Raw genomic sequence first — 18,546 nt, forward strand, 5'->3', positions numbered from 1 at the left:
AACGTTGTCATAAATATTATTAAAAACCATTTCAAAACATATTGTTATGAAATATTTAAAAATGCATATTGTCAAAATATTGTTGTATTGTTATGAAATATTTAAAAATGCATATTGTCAAAATATTGTTGTATTGTCAAGAATATTTATTAAAACATTTTTAAAAACATTGTCCAAAATACATTTAAATCACTGTCAAAATACTTCAAAAACATTATTACTGACAAAAATTTTCAAAAACTGTCAGAGGTATCGCCAGAAGTACTGCCAAAATGATAGTTGAAAACTGAAAAAAAAAGTTTTTTGAAAACTTCAAAAATATTGTTAAAATTGCAAAAATTTTGTTAAAACTGTCATAAATGTCGTTCAAAAACATTTATCAAAAAAAATAAACATCTATTTAAAATTTTGTTCAAAATTAGTTTTAAATCTTGTTAATTGTTAATATAAGAATTGGTTAATAATTATAACTGCATAGTTAATTGCTAAAGTCTTTGTAGAATCAAAATCAATCGACTGAAATATTTTGAATAATCTAATAAATTTTGGAAACATTATTTTTTTAACAATCCAATCACTGAATTTCCATTGAAAAAACTCTTCGTTCATACGCAACACACGTATTCATATATTTCCGTTATAATAATTCGTCGAAACCCAACCGTTCGTCATAATAACCATTACCGAGTAGCGTAGGTTTCATTGTACGCAACGTCACGGAAGCTTTCATGGAAAAACAAAGAGCTTTTTTTTTTACGAACGAATAGAATAAAACAAATAAAAGTGTCTCTTTTTTTTGTATTTTTATTTTTTTTTTGTGTCAAACTTTCCTCGTGATTCAAAATATGGTGAATGCAGCAATAATTCGGTGTTAGTGGTTCGGCGACTTTTTCCCTCACTTTTAAGCGTTTTTCTTCCTATTTCTCCCTCACAACTAATTCGATTCAGACCATTTGGCCTCTTCGCGGAGAACCGAGCTTCTCATACCATGCCGTGATGCCTTCTTTTTAAATGTCGACAATGTACAAAACCGTATGTTGAGCCTCAGAAACTCTCAATTCGAAGGAATACTTTGGATAAGTTTCGGGTGAGTTTTTTCTATTGTTTGTAATTTAATGATTGAGATGATTTGAATCGAAAGTTCATTTTTATTCGGTCATTAGGTGACTGGAACCAGTTGCAACTTGAGGGTAAAAACTCGAGTTTTTTGTTTCAGTCCATTAATCGTGAAACTCATTACCATCGTTCCCGCAATTTATTTGCTTATTCTCCAGATTCGTTCAAGTTTGGTAGCCGCTAAATTTTTTTTTTATCGTAATAATTATTTCATATAATGATAATAATTTTTATTAGATCGGTAAACATTTTGATAAAAGTGAAAAATTTTTCTGCGCTTGAAGGTGAAAAAAAAACTAATTTGTTATTAAGGGTTGTCACGACCCTTAAAGTCAATTTTTCAGAATTGACTGAGTAAAATACTCCATTATAACGCAAATCAAATGCAAAAAAAATCATATCAATCCGTCAAGTTTTTCTTCTAAAATTCAAAAGGAAAAATATGGATTATAGCGTAAACGTGTTCAAGAAAAAACAATTTAAGTGTGATTTTCTCAGATTGCAGTTTTTTGAGCTCCGTAAGATAAAAAAACTGCATCAAAATATTTGAAGTTCTGTAAGAAATTTTGTACAACATGTGCGTTGTTAGTAAAATACAAATGCAAATACAATACACAAATGTACAAAGGCCACAACTGACAAATTGCCCAGCGAGGTGGCTGGAAAGAAGTAAAAAAATATATAAAAATATATAAGTATTAGAAAATATTATTGTCGTAGTCTTATATGCAGCTACCCAAAAATGATAAGCCAGAAAAAGCAACTAAACAACTGCAATATCTGCACATAAACATATGGTTGTCATTCTTTAAATATGGATAGCTTCTTGATTAATCCCACCCATCTTGTCGTACCTCCTCTTGAAGGTGTCTATCGTGGGAGAATTAACGACATCAGAAAGTAAGCTGATGCATTTTCAAATATGGTGGAGAAAAACTCCTTGTGACACAATAACCTAGAAATTCCCTAACTAATCGAAACTGGTGTCCCCGAGTCGAAGCATTTGAAAGACGGCATAACAATGTTTGACGATCCATCATATCGGTCTCCTTGAAAATTTTAAATACTTCAATCATATCTCCACGACGCCTACGTTGCTGCAAAGAAAACATATTCAACGAATCAAGTCTTACTTACTTCTTAGCTCAAGTCTTGCATACCCGCCAGTGCTCTAGTAGCGTTTCTTCGCATCCCTTCAACAAAGTCTACACCCTTCTGAAGATAGGGTCTCCAAAACCGTACGGTTGCGTACTCTAGGCTAGGATGAACTAAACCTCGAAAAGCGGAAGGATATGCAACCAAAATGCCCAATATAACTGCCCATAAAAAAAGATTATGGTTGTTTTATCTATGTATAGATAGCTTCTCGATTCACATAATATCTCACTATATCTATTATACTTCTTCTTTTTAAACGCGTGAATTGTGTTAGAATTCACAACTCCCAGAGGTAAGCTATTCCTTTTTTGACAACCCTATTAATGAAAAAGCATATATCGCCAAAAAAAATAATAATAATTTATAATATATAATACAAATCCCGTAAAAACACTTCTTAAATGAATATCTTCCCATTCTTTAGAATTTTACGAAGTTTCGAAGTTCTTCGGAAAAATAATGCAATTTCAAAAATCTGAATTCGACATTTTTTTTAAATACTTCCCATTGGTCAATTGCGAAATCTGAAATTTATTTTACTAACGCACGATGAACAACCATTTCTGAAAATTATTTTGAAATTTTGGTCCAGTAGGTTTTTTTTTTAATCTTACGGTTGAGCTCAAATCTTAGAAAATCGCACTGTTTTTTTGTTTCTTGTGTTACATACATTATTTTGCAACACTATAATTCATTACTTCTTTTTTCTTTTATTTTGAAAGAACAAAATTAACCGATTTACACGAAATTTTCTTCATTTGATTTGTCTTCGGATGAAAAAATCCACTTCAGGAGTCGCGACAGCTCTTAAATATTTTGATAAAAATTAAAATTTTCTTTGCTTGAATGTAAAAAAAATTAATTTGGTATTAATGTCTTTTAAAACTGTTTATAGGTAGAAAACGATTACTTTTCTTTATTTATTGATCTTCAGAATATACTGTGAGATTGTGAAATCACGGTTTGTATGCATGGTCGTATTCAGGCATGTGCAGCTGCATAGTAGCCTAAGAAAAAACCAATTGTGGTAATTTTTTTCCCATGTTTATAAGTAGAAGTTGGATCCAAAAAAAAAGTCAAACATTTTTTTTAATTTTTGTACATTATGAATTTCATAAAAGAACCAAACAAAACCCTGGCTTAAGGGTGCTATTAAGGATGTGAGAGAGGGGTACAGACACAGGAAAGCAAGAGATCCTAAGTATGAGCCTAGTTCAGGGCTAGACAAATCTATTGCCCAACATGCCCGAGGCATGTAAAAATTTTGACCGGGCGTGTACTTTTTCCTACCACATACCTGACGCGGGCATAGAAAAGAAATTAAAAAAACACGTTTTTCCAATATTTCCTTCGATGATGATGCATGCGTTGCTACAAACACGAGTGAAATTCCTCAGAAATGCTTTCGTTAGCAGTCACGATGCAAATGAATAATCAACATATTTTGATCTGTTCCTACGGTTCTAATATAGCCTAGTGTGGTCACGCCCCCCCCCCCCCGCCCCATACAATGCAACTGGGCTCATAGGCAGGAATCTTTGGCGGGTCCCCAGGACAGTATTTTTTGTTACTGCCTTTCTATAAAGTTTCTTAATTAATTTTACCTCTTTAGTAAAAATTTTCTCTTTCGGTAAAAATAATAAATAAATAAATTTGTTTTTAAAATTTTTTTAAGTAAGTGAATCCAGTGATAATATTTTTGGGCATGTAAAATACTGATTCGGGCGTCTATTATTTCACGTTACAGGCTCGATCAGGCATGTAAATTTTTAGAGATTTATCCAGCCGTGTCCTAGTTATCTAGTCCTTATTCAAAATATTGCATTGTATTTTCTATTATTTTTTAATGAAATATATTTCAAGATTTTTCCCAACCAAAAGAAAAAAATTAAGAATAATTTCAGAAATGAAATTTTGATGATTTTCTGGGAAAGGGGGGGGGGTGGAGAATTTTCATTGAATTTATTAGTTGAAAAGTGTGCTATAATTTTATTAGGTAAAATGCATCTCTATGATACATCCTACTTTCTTAATTATCAATAACTTTGCAAAGGGGCATTACCTCAATTTTACATTACGGTCATTTTATGCCCTCAAGGGTAATATAACTAAAATCGACAGTTTTATTTTGGTCTTTTTAGGGTCGATGTTCGATGTGCTAAAAGAGTGTGTTGTCTTTCATTAAATGAGGAGCTTATTTTCATAAGGGAACATTTTCACTTTTTACCGAAATGCACTTTTTAATGGTTTACGAATCTTTGGGATGAGCTCTCTCAGATTATGCAACCGAGATCGTTCAAACGGAAATATCTTTGGTAGAAATTTACAATGAAAAGTCAGTCGTTTCTACCAAAAAAGGAACAAACCCCTTTTTTTCGTACACTTTGGTATTTTTCCATCTCTCGATAACGGACACCCATGGGACCGAAAATTTTGTCCGCTAAAGAGAAGTGTCCGTTAATATATAGTAAGATACACCGAGTCCAGGCGATGTAATTCAAAATTGTTTCCTTCAGTGGAGGTACCCGCTAAAGGAAGTGTCCGTTATGGGAGGTTCCATTGTAGAATGATCATTTTTCTTATGCTAATGACGAAAGGGCAGTAAGGGTACCTTCTTGCGCTAGTCAAAACCTTCTGGGATCAACAGATGACACATAAATTTACAATTTTTCAGACTTGTGACCAGCTCAAATTTCAATCAAAAGGTAATATTTCCACTAATTTTCTTTCAAAACGGAATATTTACAAAATTCATAAGTGGATAAATCTCTTTTGAATGTTTCAATATTTTTAAATATTCTTCTACCATTCCTATACGCTACCTCTGTTGGGCTATTTTCTACTTTAGTAAAGCAGACTTATTCCGGAGGAATACGTTTTTTACCTCAACTGTAAATTTAGCAAAAGTGGAAATGTTTAAAAAAGCTCCTCAAATGATGCTTATACATTATGATTATGTAATCGATTCTTTTTTATTTGTTGCAAGGCTGGTACCATGGAATTTTCCTGCAAGCTATTCCTGTTTTTCACGTTGTGTTGTTCGTTTTCATACCAACAAGAACAGCTGATATATCCAGTGGAAAGAGCAGACCAGCTACTCGCTACTAAGATCAACTGCCGGGTAATCGATTTCTTTTACTTCCTAATATCAATAGTATGACGATACGCTACGGTTGAAATTAATTAATAAAAATTGGTGAGAAAAGGTGTATCGTCACGATAAAAGAAAACTACATACAGTCAACGTTCGTTATAATGACCCTCCACGTTCCATAGAAAAAGGCGTTTTATTAAGGGGTCGTTATATTGAACGTTCGAAAAAAATCTTCTTAAGGGAATTCCTATTTGGGTAGAGTAAAGTATTCATTTTATTTATTATGTAAGCAGTTGCAGTAAAAATGCGTCAGGTTGGAAAATAAGGAAAAAATTGTAATAATCAATTATATGCTCGCCCATTAACTGAATTCTACAATGTAAAGCAAGCGCTCTCAACCTTTTTCAGCCGCGACCAAAAACCAACAAAAATATCAACTTCGCGAACCACGGGACTGTTTGTTTTTCAAAATTAATGAAACCAGTGACGTAATAAGTGCATTTATAACAGACTATAAGTGGATTTGTACGACCAATCTCAAAATACCCTGCAAATCAAGTTTAGGTTGAGGCAAATGGCTCAAGAGCCCTGGCTGTTAATGATTTGAACGGCCCATTTTGGAAGCCCCAGCTACCAAAGCTTGGGTCGGGACCCACAGTTCAAAAATCTCTAACGTGAAGGGTCAATGTCAAACATAATTTCGGCAAACAAAAATTGCCCGCATATAAAAAAAGATGCTCGTATAATAAATAATAATATTTTATTTCTGTTAGGCTGAAGCCCGTGAGCAAACAAACGCAAAATCAAATTAAACAACAGAAAAAGTGGGGGATGCTCGTATAATAAAATCCCGTATTATGAAGCAAACCTTCCCTTAAGATTCCCGCTGGGGAAGTTCCTCACCAAGGGGTTAACGAACCAACCTCTCGGTGAGCATAAAAAAAATGCCGCCGTTCGGAATCGGCAATAAATTGTTTGTCCAATTATCACTCGTGTGCAGAAAATGACCGTGGTGCAACAAAAGTTATCAAAATGGCATCCACGCACTAGATTTACTACTTACACTCCGTACAGTGTAGTGTTTAGAAATGCAAAGTGCTGCAGAGTAGTGTTCACGTGATGCAAAACTGCTGTTCTGTGTTGTCTTAATAGCATAATATACTGCATATGTAATAGCATAATATAAATAATCTGTAATAGTGCTGTCACCAATTGACGGGTATTTGAATCTCAGATTCGAAACCAAAAACTCAAGGTTATGCCGTCAGATGGCAGCATAGATATGTGTTTTTGTTAGGTTGCTTTTCGCGTATATAATTATTTAAAAAAACCAATCTGAAATTCAAACATAATGTATCTCTGAGAAAATCGTATTTTGAATTTGTCAACCGAAAAACACAGCGTGTCCGCAAATAAGTGGAGCTGTCTCGGAAATTTTCGTGGCTGTGATGTTAACGATAGGGATTGAATCAATACTCTAGTACTGTTCTCCTCAAAGTGATGTGTGTGTGCATTTTCGTCCGAAAGAGGATAGTATACAGCTTGTGCAGGTCCAGGAAGTCTTTACCCAGGTCCTTTTTGTTCTCAACCGTTGGTAATAGATACATAATTCAAATCAGAAAAAGTATCCAAATGACGGGTCTGTTTTATATGAGTCAATTATCTTAGTAATTGCCGTGTATGTATTGTACAGGGGAACAAAATTTAATTTTTTTGTACGTGATTCTTCTTTCCTCCAACTTCCAATTAGAAAGTTTTTACCTTGTTTCTTCTGAGCCCAACAAAAGAAAAAAGATGTTTCCAAGTGCAAAATTAGCCGAGATATTTGAATCCAAAATCGCTGAAAATGAGCGAAAGATACATTACGGAATAAACTTGAGTAAAAAATAAATGCGAAGTTATTAAAGATTCTTTAAGAGGTCTCTAATTTTAACTTGTTAAAAATAAATTCAATGCTCTAGAACAGGCCTGTTCAACTTGTTTCTCACGAGCACCACGGTGCTCGCCGAAGCACCCAGAGTGCTTGATGTTGCCGTAAGAGTGTTCTTCCTTCGATTTTGGGTATAGACAGGTCTCGTGACAAGAAAAGGGTTGAAGACCTCTGCTCTAGAAGAAGCATCATTAACAATATTATTTAACCATTGATTTATTTCAAATTTAGTACAGATGCATTCAATTGTATATGGCTATCTTATGCCAGCACAAAGTTTTACATATCTCTAATACTTAATTTTTTTTTTAAATTTTCAAAAAATACATTATTTACACCTTGCGCACATGATAAAGCCGCATGACATCTTCATTTATTTTATCAAATGACGAAAAAGGCTGAAATTCCATTCACTCAATCTCATTTTAAATTAAATTTAAAAGAAAAAAATAAATATTTTTTATAACCCAAGTATTTTTTTATATACGAATGGATCTCAAGTCTTTTTTGTCATTTCGTGAATTGAACAGTTTCCTTTATTTCGAACCAATTTTTATTCAATTGCATTGATGCCATGCTATTTTGTCATGCGTGTAAGGTTTTAATAATGCTTTTTTTTTTCAATTTGCTAAAAAATAAGCGTTAGATATATGTATTATTTATGTAGTAACATTTTATTAGCGTAGGATAGCATATGCAATCAAAAATACGTGTACTAAATTTTTAATAAATTAACGGATTTTATAATATTTTCAGTGGTATTTCTACTAGAGCGTAGTTTTCACAGTGTTAAAAGTTACGAGAAATTTTCAGTTAAATAAAACATTTCTAAATTCTGAAATTCTCCCTTTACTTTCAAGTGAGCAATATCTCAGCCAATCAGGGCACTGAATTTTTTTTTTTCTTAGGAGAGACAGGGCAACAACTTTCTTATTGGAAGGACAGTGCGGAACTGCATAAAAAGTTAAATTTTGTATTTTGCACGTATACGACCCCTTGTAAAAGAATTTACATAAAAATTTGCACATTATTTGGGTACTTTTCAGATTGAAAGTATGTTTCTATAACCAACGGTTGAGAAGAAAAATATCTGGGTAAGGACTTTCTGTACACACTGTTCATAAGATGGCGTCACACATTCGAGAGATCATTTGGTCTCACATTTTTTATTAGTATTATAATTTGAGTTAAATCGCAAAATGTCACATATCAAGCCCCTACAGTAGGGTTCTTCAGCCTTTATCGAATCGGGAGCACTTCCCATACCCATCATCAAACGACGAGCACCTCTAACGGCAACTTTGGCATACTTATGCCTGAAATCTGCATGACTATTATCCTTGAATGCAATATTTAAGGAGTGTTTAATTGAAGTGTTGATCGAGTGCTTGCGAGCACACACATACACACAAAACCGAAGACGAGAAGCACCATGGTACTCCCAAGCAAGAGGTTGAAAATGGCTGTCCTATAGCATGGTAGTATGTCAAATCAACCGTGTATGTATTTCTATGTAACTGTTGCCAAAATATCGTCATTATACGTCAAATGCCGTCAAATCTCGATAATTAGAATCCGCAACAGCGACAAAAAACTTCGAGTTACCGTTAGTTCGACTTATCAAAAATTCCAATTTCGGGGTGGGAAAAAGAAAGATTTATTAAAATAACAGCCCCCTATATATTTACGAATATCATATTAGTAAAACTACTGGAGTTGAAGATTTTCGGAAAGAGAAGTTATTCTAATTTAATCATATTTAGTTATTGAATGAGAATATTTAGAAATAAACTAGATGTATGTGCACACTGTATTATGGAAACAAATTATAAGCAAAGGGGGAAAACAAGATTTTTTTCTGTCAGAAAATGCGGTGATTTTTGCCTGTTTCTTGTCCTTCTTTCGTAAGAAAGGCATTCACTTTTTTTGCAAGCAGACGAATGAATCTGCTTAATTCTATTGGTAAATTCTGTAGCCAAATTTTAATTCTTATAATTGTATTTTAAAATTCTTAATCGTATTTCAAAATTCTTAATTGTATTTTAAAATTCTTAATTGTATTTTAAAATTCTTAATTGTATTTTAAAATTCTTAATTGTATTTTAAAATTCTTAATTGCATTGTTAAATTCGAAATTGTATTGCTAAATGTTGAATTTTATCTTTGAATGCTTTTTTTTTTTTTTTTGCTGAATGCTAATAAAAAAAAAAATTTACTTGCTAAATGCCATTTTTTTTAAATTTCTCTCATTCCCAAAAACTCGATTTAAAGGCAGAAAACTTTAGTATTAAAATAGTATGAAAAAGTTCTGTACCTGAGTGAAAACTTCGATTTGAACAGATATTCGAGTTATCAGAGTTCGACTTATCGCGCATTGACTGTAGTGTGGCTGTAATAAAATTTTGAAATCAATTCAATGATTTCTAGATACAGGTCTGCAACTTTGTACCTACATGAAGTCCATGAAAAAAGCGAAAGGGGAAAAAAGTCGCGTGACCTTCCAGCCATTGTATTTCAATGTCAACCGAAACACAATCCCGATGGTGTTTTTCGTGCACATCAACGGTTTTTTTTATTTTATGTAACTACGTACGCAACACACGAAAAAACAAAACACCTTACATCACAAAGAAACAAAAGTTCTCTTGTGAGCCAGTGTTGCGTGAGAAATCGCCAGGATTGTGATAAACTATAGCTATTTTTCGGGCTTTATTTTCAAAACCTGGGAGAGAGAAATTTATTTTATATGCAAAAAATATCACTGCCAAAGCCCGAAGTGCGACCAATTCACGACGGGGCCGGCCACTTTACGAATCGGCCGAGAGTATTGGCCGAAGTCCAAATTGCAGAAATGATTCGGACTTTGGCCGACTATTTCGTGAAGTGGCCTGAGATCACTGGCCAAATCTCGATCTGCTGATGTAAAGACGGCCCGGTAGGAGCCAAATAACTTTTTTAATCGCCATCGTGTTATACATGTCTATATAGCAGCTGTATTGGCTTAGCTCTTATGTGAAAAGAAAAATTATAGAAATAATTATGTATACAAACATATAGATTTTTTTTTCCTGCCAAATTTTGGAGCAACCGGACACTACCACATCGTGATTGCGGTTTGATGGGTTGCCATAACTAACGTGGACATAATTGTCTCGAATGAACATGCCAACTTGACGATGATCCCGAATCATGTTTTTTGTTATCGGACTTTGGGAATCCAGGGATCACGGGCCACTTAGCGAACTGACGGCCAACGTCCGAATTTCTGACATTGGTCGAGTCAATATTTAACGAAATTGGTCAGTTCGCAAAGTGGCCGGACCCGTCGCGAATTGACCATTTTCGGGCTTTGGCAGTAATATATATACTTGGTTATTTTTTAGTTGTATAGACCCGAGATATTTTACATTATTTCAATATTCACTTCGCAGGTCGGAGAACTGCGGCATTTCAAGTACAACAGCCTGACAACCTTCTGGGAAGACATCGATGGCAAAATTGCAGTCACTGCCGATCTAACTCTAGTCTGTTTGGGAAGTAAGTCCCTAACTACTCTTTTGCAGTAGAATATACAGGGTCATTCTGGACTCATCTTTAAGAGTTGATAAAGAGCCCTGTAACATTTTTTCAGAAGTTTTCGTCTCAAATACAAATACAACGCCACAACAGGCAAAATGCCCAACGAAGTGGCTTCAGATTTGAATAAAACTATGCGAAGAGAAATAAATTTCTACCAATCGCACGTGCTATGCGTACATTTAGCAATATACAGGGTGATTCCATAATTTCCCTTCGCGCATTTTACCCGCAAACCCTTGGTTCTAGAGGCGTACTTCCGATTAGAAAAAATATCCAAATAACTTGTAGAACTCGGATATGTCATTCATATTGCGAGGGGTTGTATAGTTATTAAAATAAAAAAAATTAACTTTTAATACGGACATCCTGTCCTCAAAAACCCAATCAGTAAGTTGTTGCCCTGTTTGTCCTGAAACCAACAACAAAAAAAATTCCACGTTTCTAACAAGAAAATGGTCCCAAGGTGTCGTCTTCAAAAAATTATGAAAATATTCTAGTACATTCATCTCACCCAGAAAAAAATTAGCGGCAGAATGTAGTTATTATAAGAGCAAAAATTATTGAAAATGATAATAGTCGGCTACTCATCGCCTCTTATACTTCTTGGCGATATCTATAAAAAGTTATTTTTCTCTCTTCTCTCTCTCCTGTATTTCGTCTCAAACTATTTTTTTACGTATATTTGGAGGCTGCATGGGTAACAGGGCGTATGACACTTTACTAGTGAGCCATTAGTCTTAGAGACATACCCAACTAGAAAAAGTATCCAAATCACGTGTCATATGTCATTCATGTTGTAAGGGGTTGTATAGCTATAAAATAAAAATAAAAAACTTTTTATACCGTCCCCGTGTGCCAAAGAACCCAATTAAGAAGGTGTTGCTCTGTCTTTCCCGATGCCAACTAAAATAATTTCACTTTTCTAAGTGCAATATTCACTGAGACATGCGAATTCGAAAAATTGAGAAAATTTGGGAAAAAACAGCATTCAAGGCGGGTAAAAAATGGTTTCCCTCATTTAATGCTGTTTTTTTCCAACTTTCTTCGAATATCTCAGTCGAAATTTGAACTTAGACGCGTTGAATTTTTTTGTCGGAGACCAGGAAACAACTTTCCAATTGGGTTTTGGAGCACATGGTGTCCGTATAAAGAGTTAACATTTTTATTTTAATAACTATATATGCACAACCCCTACTACTTCACCAAACACCAACTCTGGCCATATCGCTATATTGCAATTTACTGCCATTAGTGAGTAGGAAGTGAAGTTGCTGTCCATTGGTGGTCGCCTCGAGTTCGTTTGGGAAAATATCTTATCTATATCCTCACTTGGGTTCGAACCCGGGACCCTGACAACAACCTTCACGATGGTAGACGAGCACCATGCCACGCGGGCACTATGCGCAACCCCTGGCAACATGAATCAAATATCTGAGTACTACACATTATTCGGGTACTTTTTCCAACTGGAAGTATGCCTCTATGACCAATGGTTCGCCAGTAAAATGTCATATACCTACGTTACCTATACCCCGTTACCTATGCTCCCTGAATATGAAATATAGTACGGACTGTTATGTGAAATATTGTGTTGTGTTTAAGCCAACACGCACGTTGCTTCGTTCGCCTGCGAGAGAGCGGTCACATTATGAACCAAAAAGCCACTTGAAGGTAGCTTGTCATCCAATGAAATATCAGATTTCCACCGTATCGAAATTGAAGTCAACAAACTGATAATTTTCTTATTTGAAAATCTGATTATTTATATTTTCCGATGGGCTTGAAATCCTGATAATGAATCATTATTACGTTCACACGAACAGTTTTGTCACTGCCTACATGATTTCTCTGGAATGCATGGTTCAAACAAATATTTAAAAAATTTTCACACGTATTTTAGTTCATTTTTTTAAATTCATAGTAGGGCTACAACATGAACCTATATCCTTGATACATGTATTTTTTTAATTGGACTGACACAACACATAAAACATACAAATCAAACTGAGAAAAACACAAGACAATAAACTTCACAAAAAGTAACATTACGATGATACAGACACTTTGTGACCCCAAGGGATTCGTTCGATTTTTCGTTATTTTCATAAATTAAAAATTAATCAAAAGTAATCAAATTAAATTCAAAAATATTTCTACTTCAGACAATTTTTGAATAATTATCTTCTAATGGGAAAACGGGGGGGGGGGGAAGAAAGGAAGGGGAAGTAGAAAATTATTCATGTTCGCAAGGGGGCCACAGGACGGAGAAATGGTTGAAAGGGAGCCATGGGCAAAAAAAGGTTGAGAACCACTGATCTAGACAACACGTACTGAATAAGTGCTCAATATCTTTCGATACGAAAAGGATTATGCAATGTAGTTGATAATGAGAGTCTGATCTCGATATAACGTCATCAGATGACACAACAGTACCACAATCATGACGTGCAGCGGCAAACGAACACCTCGGCTTTCAAAACTTTCAAATAGCAATGACTTTTTTCGGTGTTTTTTCAGTCTGAGCTAACTCAGCCGTAGTTTAGTAGTTCTGCACTTTCATCGTGATGATTAAGGTTCGAGTCCTGTTTTCAGCGCAGTGATGGTCAGCTGAAGTTGGTTTTCTGCAGTTTTCAAATTTTCAGAGTGTTGGATGCGAGTCAGTCTCCCATTTAAAAAAATCTCTCCACAGAGAGACCGACACGATATTTACCTAACTACCATAACGGTCAAGTACTAGCCTCGACTAGCAAACGTTTTAGTCGACATAGATGCATGCATACACTCACATAAAGCAGCGTCATTCGTTATGAGTTGAATTTTTGCACCAATCACCATCAGAATTACTAGCATTCGAGCTCATTCGATACCATATTTATATATATATATTCGTATCCTCCCCCCCCCCCTATTTTTTTCTTCCGGAAAACTTTTGAGCCATTTCGGGTAAAATGAAAGATTTGCCTAGGAGAAAAAGACATTAAAAAAGAACCTAGACGTGAATATTTTTAGGACACACGTTCTGAGAGATATTTTCCAACTGCATATATAACATGGCATATTTTTATGGGCATCTTTTTATCAGCCACCTCGTTGGGCATTTTGTCTGTTGTGCCGTTGTATTTGTAATTGTATAAAATGCTTGTCATTCCAGGTGATGCTGGAGGAACCTACGACAACGAAGGTTTGAAATACCAAGCGAAGATTATATCGCTGGCGATCAGCGAAAACAAAAAAAGGTAATGGTAGTTCATTCCAGGCTAATAGGTGTCACATTATTCACATAACATTTTCCGCTCTGATGAATGGCATTTCAATGTAAAAGACCGTCGTAAGTAAAGTATGAGCATTCGCTTGATTTTTCTCCAACTACAGTGTTTCGCATCATCAGGACATGTTTTTAAGTTTGCTAGGGTCACAACCCAATATTTATGCATCTCTGCTCGACTTATCCCTCTCGGACCCGAGCATTCAATTTTTGGAATTTTTGCATCTCTGGTACTCAAAAAATATACTGAAAAAACATAAATGTCATCAAATCTTTGGTCCTCACATTATTAAAATTTTTTCAGCCGAGATGATGCAGGCTGTATTCATGTTCACATACAATTTTTCCAGAATTTTATTGCAAATTTTATGTAATAAATAACACTTGTCTCAGAGGCACTTCCTCCAGGAAGCCATCTTAAAAATCCCATGAATGTTCAAATTCAAGTGCTGCCCTCTGATGAAAGTCCCCTAAAGTTCATTTTCACCATATTTTCAACTCAAAGCTTACGCAATCTTTTAAGCCAGTGCTTAATCAACACCATCTTTAGCAGAAGGCCTCCACGCGAAGCTTGTGACGTCACTGATGAAGGTAATTTCACCTATAGGCATTGGATATACTACAAAAAAAGGGTAAAGATGACGCATGCGTTGGCCTGCTATATCCAAAGGCTATAGCAAGCCTTTAAGGGTTGAATAAGGTTGATATTTTTTTTTGGTCCATGATATACATCAAATCAAGAGAGTATTTATAATACTTGCTGAGTATTATGCCGAGATGAACTTGGGAAGAAAAGTTCGTCGTCTCAACCAGGAATCGATCCCAGGACCTCTTGCAAACCGGGCAAGAGCACTGACCATTATACAACTGATACGTGACCTTTCTTCCCGGTGAAGGCAATAAACTTTTCTTCCCAAATTCACCTCGGCATTATGATTGGTCACTCTGTTTACTGAGGTTGATTGTTTCCCGAAGAATGTGTAAATACGGACCTCATTTCATATTAACTTTACACAGCCCTGGTCCTATCGCCACAGAGTCAATCTACTACATTTTAACTCCAAAGAGATGGCTGTGTTGGAATTAATTATTGTGAACTCTAATCATATATTCAGTGTTTATGTAAGTTTTGTGCGTTCGGGTCCTGCATCTGTCTTCCAAAGGTGGTACTAGCAACGAATTGACATTATTATCAGGATAGTTTAAATTTTATAAAGTCAGTTACTCGCTGTGGCGAGATAAAGACCAGTTCACATTTGCTAACGTTAGATCCCAACTTCATCCAAAGACCACAGCGCGTCTGCGAGGAACGAACCTGAAACCTCGCGCGATGCGAGTCTACCAAGATCCCCACAAGAACTCTAAATATGAGTGGAAATCCTAAACAGGTCAATTTCACACCAGTTTCAAGAACTGAACACACCCACGATGATGCTCACCACTAGATTAAAGAGACATCGATTGAAAATTGAAACTTATCATGCCCCCCCCCCCCCATGTGGATAGAAAAAAACCATTCATCACTGAACTGAAATACGACCGTAGATGCCCGACTAGATACCCGTTTCGATTGTGTCTCTCGAAATATGACCAATTTTTTGTTTCCATTTTAGTGAAGCGTCGATTTTGAAACGGAGGAAAAGAGGAATCGGTGACTTTTTTTCCAATGCGTGGACGAAGGTGAAGAATTTCTTCAGGGGACTTTTCGGAGGAGCTCCAGAACCGGAAAGGCCACCTCCTAGGAGACCTGAAATCACGGACAGGAGCCAACCGCCGAAACCACCACCACCAGAGGTCGAAGAAGATGATCAAGACGATCCAGGTGAATAATTGCAATAGTCTCGATAATCAGGTGCATCGAAACCACCTCGAATTATTCGAAAAAAAATTAATTTCAAAAGTGGGGAGGATAATTACCTACTTTTACCTGTTTATTTTGCCCTTAATTGAATAGCTTAATTCACTAGCTTAATAGCAAAATTCAATAGCTTAATGACACATAATATCTTAGTTCAGTATACAATACACGTGTCCTCTTCATAAAGAAGGATGACAGGGACTCCAGAGCCCTGGGGTCTTCTATCTCCTGACAATGACGTGACACTTTAATTGGTTATATACAGAATATTTCAAAAATGCGTACAGTAATTTCTTAGGATGGATATACAAGGTGGACGTAACCTGTTCCGTCAAACGAAAAGGAGTGATAGACGAGCTCAATTGGAACAAAACCACCTTACCAACCCTGTCCTATCACGAACTGTTTTCGAGTTATGGTCGATAATCGATTATGGAAGAAAAATGCGTAAAGTCTGCAAAAAACCCACATTTGTGAGGTTTCTTCAAGACGTACACAGAAAATGAGCACATATTCAAAAAGAACAGAAAAAGTCCTATAAGATGGATATGATTTCCATTAGAATATTTTGATTTAATAGCGATCTACAAACGCTGAAAGAGATCGGCAGAATAAAATTGTCGTCAAAATTTTTAATTGCCAATTCTGAAAACACCCTTGTAGCTACAATCGGTCAGATTTACCAAAACCTTGTTCATTGCACCAGATTTCTAAAGGGTCTACAATGAACCATATCCGTGGTCTAGTTCAGGAGAAATTTGGCCTTTTGTTTTCAATACATCACCGAAATCGGCATTTATCAAAGTTGATATAGTAGGCCTATTCCACGAAAATTCAAAATTGGCGGTTACAGATTTTGACGGCAATTCGAATTTGTCGAAAAAAATCCTATAAAATGAAACTACTTCTATCAGGATTTCTGGATTTAAGGGCGAGCTACAAGCACAGAGAGATTAGCGAAATGGAAAATCGAATTATCGCCAAAATCTATAAGGTGTCTACTTCGACAAACGCTGATTTCATTAATTTATTGCAAACAAAGGGATAAATTTCTCTTGAACCAGAAAGTCGATGTGATTTATTGTAGGCACATTCAAAAGCTGGTGGAATGTGCAAGTTTTTGATATATTTGATGTGTGGATTGTAGCTAGAAGGGGGTGTTTGCGGAATCGGCGATTAAAATTTTGGCTACAATTCTATTTTGAACTTCGTCAATCTTTCAGCTCTTGTAGCTTGCCATTAAATCCAGATATTTCAATGAAATTGCCGTCACCTTATAGAATTTTTTCTGTTCTCTTCAAATATGTGCTTAGTTTGCGTATAGGTCTTTCAGAAACTTCACAAATTTGTGGGATTTTTCAGACTTGACGCATTTTCTTCCATAATTGATTATCCCCTATAACGCGAAAACGGTTCGAGATAAGACAGGGTTAGTAAGGTGTTTTATGTCCCACTTGGGTTCATCTATTGCCCCTCTTTTCGTTTGGCATAATAGGTCACGTTCACCCTGTATATAGAGTGCGTAAAGACAAATTTTAGTAAATAATCCTTTCCTCAACGCTGTTTCCACGTGCTTCAGTAGGTAAGAGGCAGGGGATGTCTTCAAGTTCTTTTTCTTTGAGAAAAAGATATAATAATAAATAAGAGAAGTGGTGTACGATTGTTGTATTATATTGAGCTTCACGAAAAGCAACTTAATTGTGAACATTATTAATATACAGGGTGATCAGCGAATAAGCCCTTATTTCAAAATTAAATATCTCTACAACAAAGATCAATAGAATTATGCGGTAAACGGTACGTTTATTAGCAAAACTGTAAAAATGTTGTACAGAAATTTCGAAATTTTTTTTTTTAATTTTTTAAAATTAAAAAAAAACAAAAAAAAAACTGGAGATTTTGGGGTTCCGAAAATCCTCATTTGTGTGAAGAGAAACCATTGCATTCGCCTAAAGTTACAGCATGGGCTGCGGTATGCGCCATGGGCGCTGACAAATTGTTCCAAAATTGTAACGTGAAGTTCAGTAGTAATCGTTTCTCGCACGAAGCAGGGGCCGATATGCCTCTGGCGCATACCGCAGCCCTTGCAGTAACTTTAGGCGAATGCAGTGGTTTCTCTTCACACAAATGAGGATTTTCGGAACCCCAAAATCTCCAGTTTTTTTTTTTAAATTTTAAAAAATTTAAAAAAAAACTAAATTTTCGATATTTCTGTACATACATTTGAACACATATCTAATAAATATAATAATTGCTGTTGCAAGAGAAAGAAAAAATATTCTATAGCTTATTCCCCTTTAGGCCTGCTGGAAGGACTTTTCAGTCCCTTGAGGCTACAAAGTGTTTGTTTGTAATATGTATGCATCCATTTATTTTGTTTTGTGTATTACATGTTTGTATTTGTGAAATAAATAAATAAATAAAAGTCGCGAGCACTGTTAAGGTTCAAGCATAAGCATCGAAATCCCTTTGGTGCTCACTGAAGCACCTTGCAAATGAGAAACAGGTTGAAGATGCCTAACGTTTAGTGAAACGCAAAAGCATTT

General features: G+C 35.4%; 1 protein-coding gene across 1 annotated transcript in view; it reads left to right on the forward strand.

Annotated features, from left to right (window-relative positions):
- Positions 1–944: 944 nt before the first annotated feature.
- LOC149068537 (uncharacterized) overlaps positions 945–18,546 on the forward strand; it is a 54,158-nt gene continuing 36,556 nt past the window's right edge. Inside the window, exons 1-5 of the mRNA XM_089250726.1 lie at positions 945–1,087; positions 5,261–5,395; positions 10,730–10,835; positions 14,029–14,113; positions 15,756–15,964. Coding sequence (XP_089106852.1) covers positions 5,270–5,395; positions 10,730–10,835; positions 14,029–14,113; positions 15,756–15,964 — 526 coding nt within the window. The 5' untranslated portion in view covers positions 945–1,087; positions 5,261–5,269. The remainder of the gene's footprint in view (positions 1,088–5,260; positions 5,396–10,729; positions 10,836–14,028; positions 14,114–15,755; positions 15,965–18,546) is intronic.

The sequence above is a fragment of the Pholcus phalangioides genome, unplaced genomic scaffold (assembly GCF_987345545.1).
Source record: "Pholcus phalangioides strain wild (caught in Gottingen) unplaced genomic scaffold, Ppha-v1.0 ptg000024l_1, whole genome shotgun sequence".
Classification (NCBI taxonomy): domain Eukaryota; kingdom Metazoa; phylum Arthropoda; class Arachnida; order Araneae; family Pholcidae; genus Pholcus; species Pholcus phalangioides.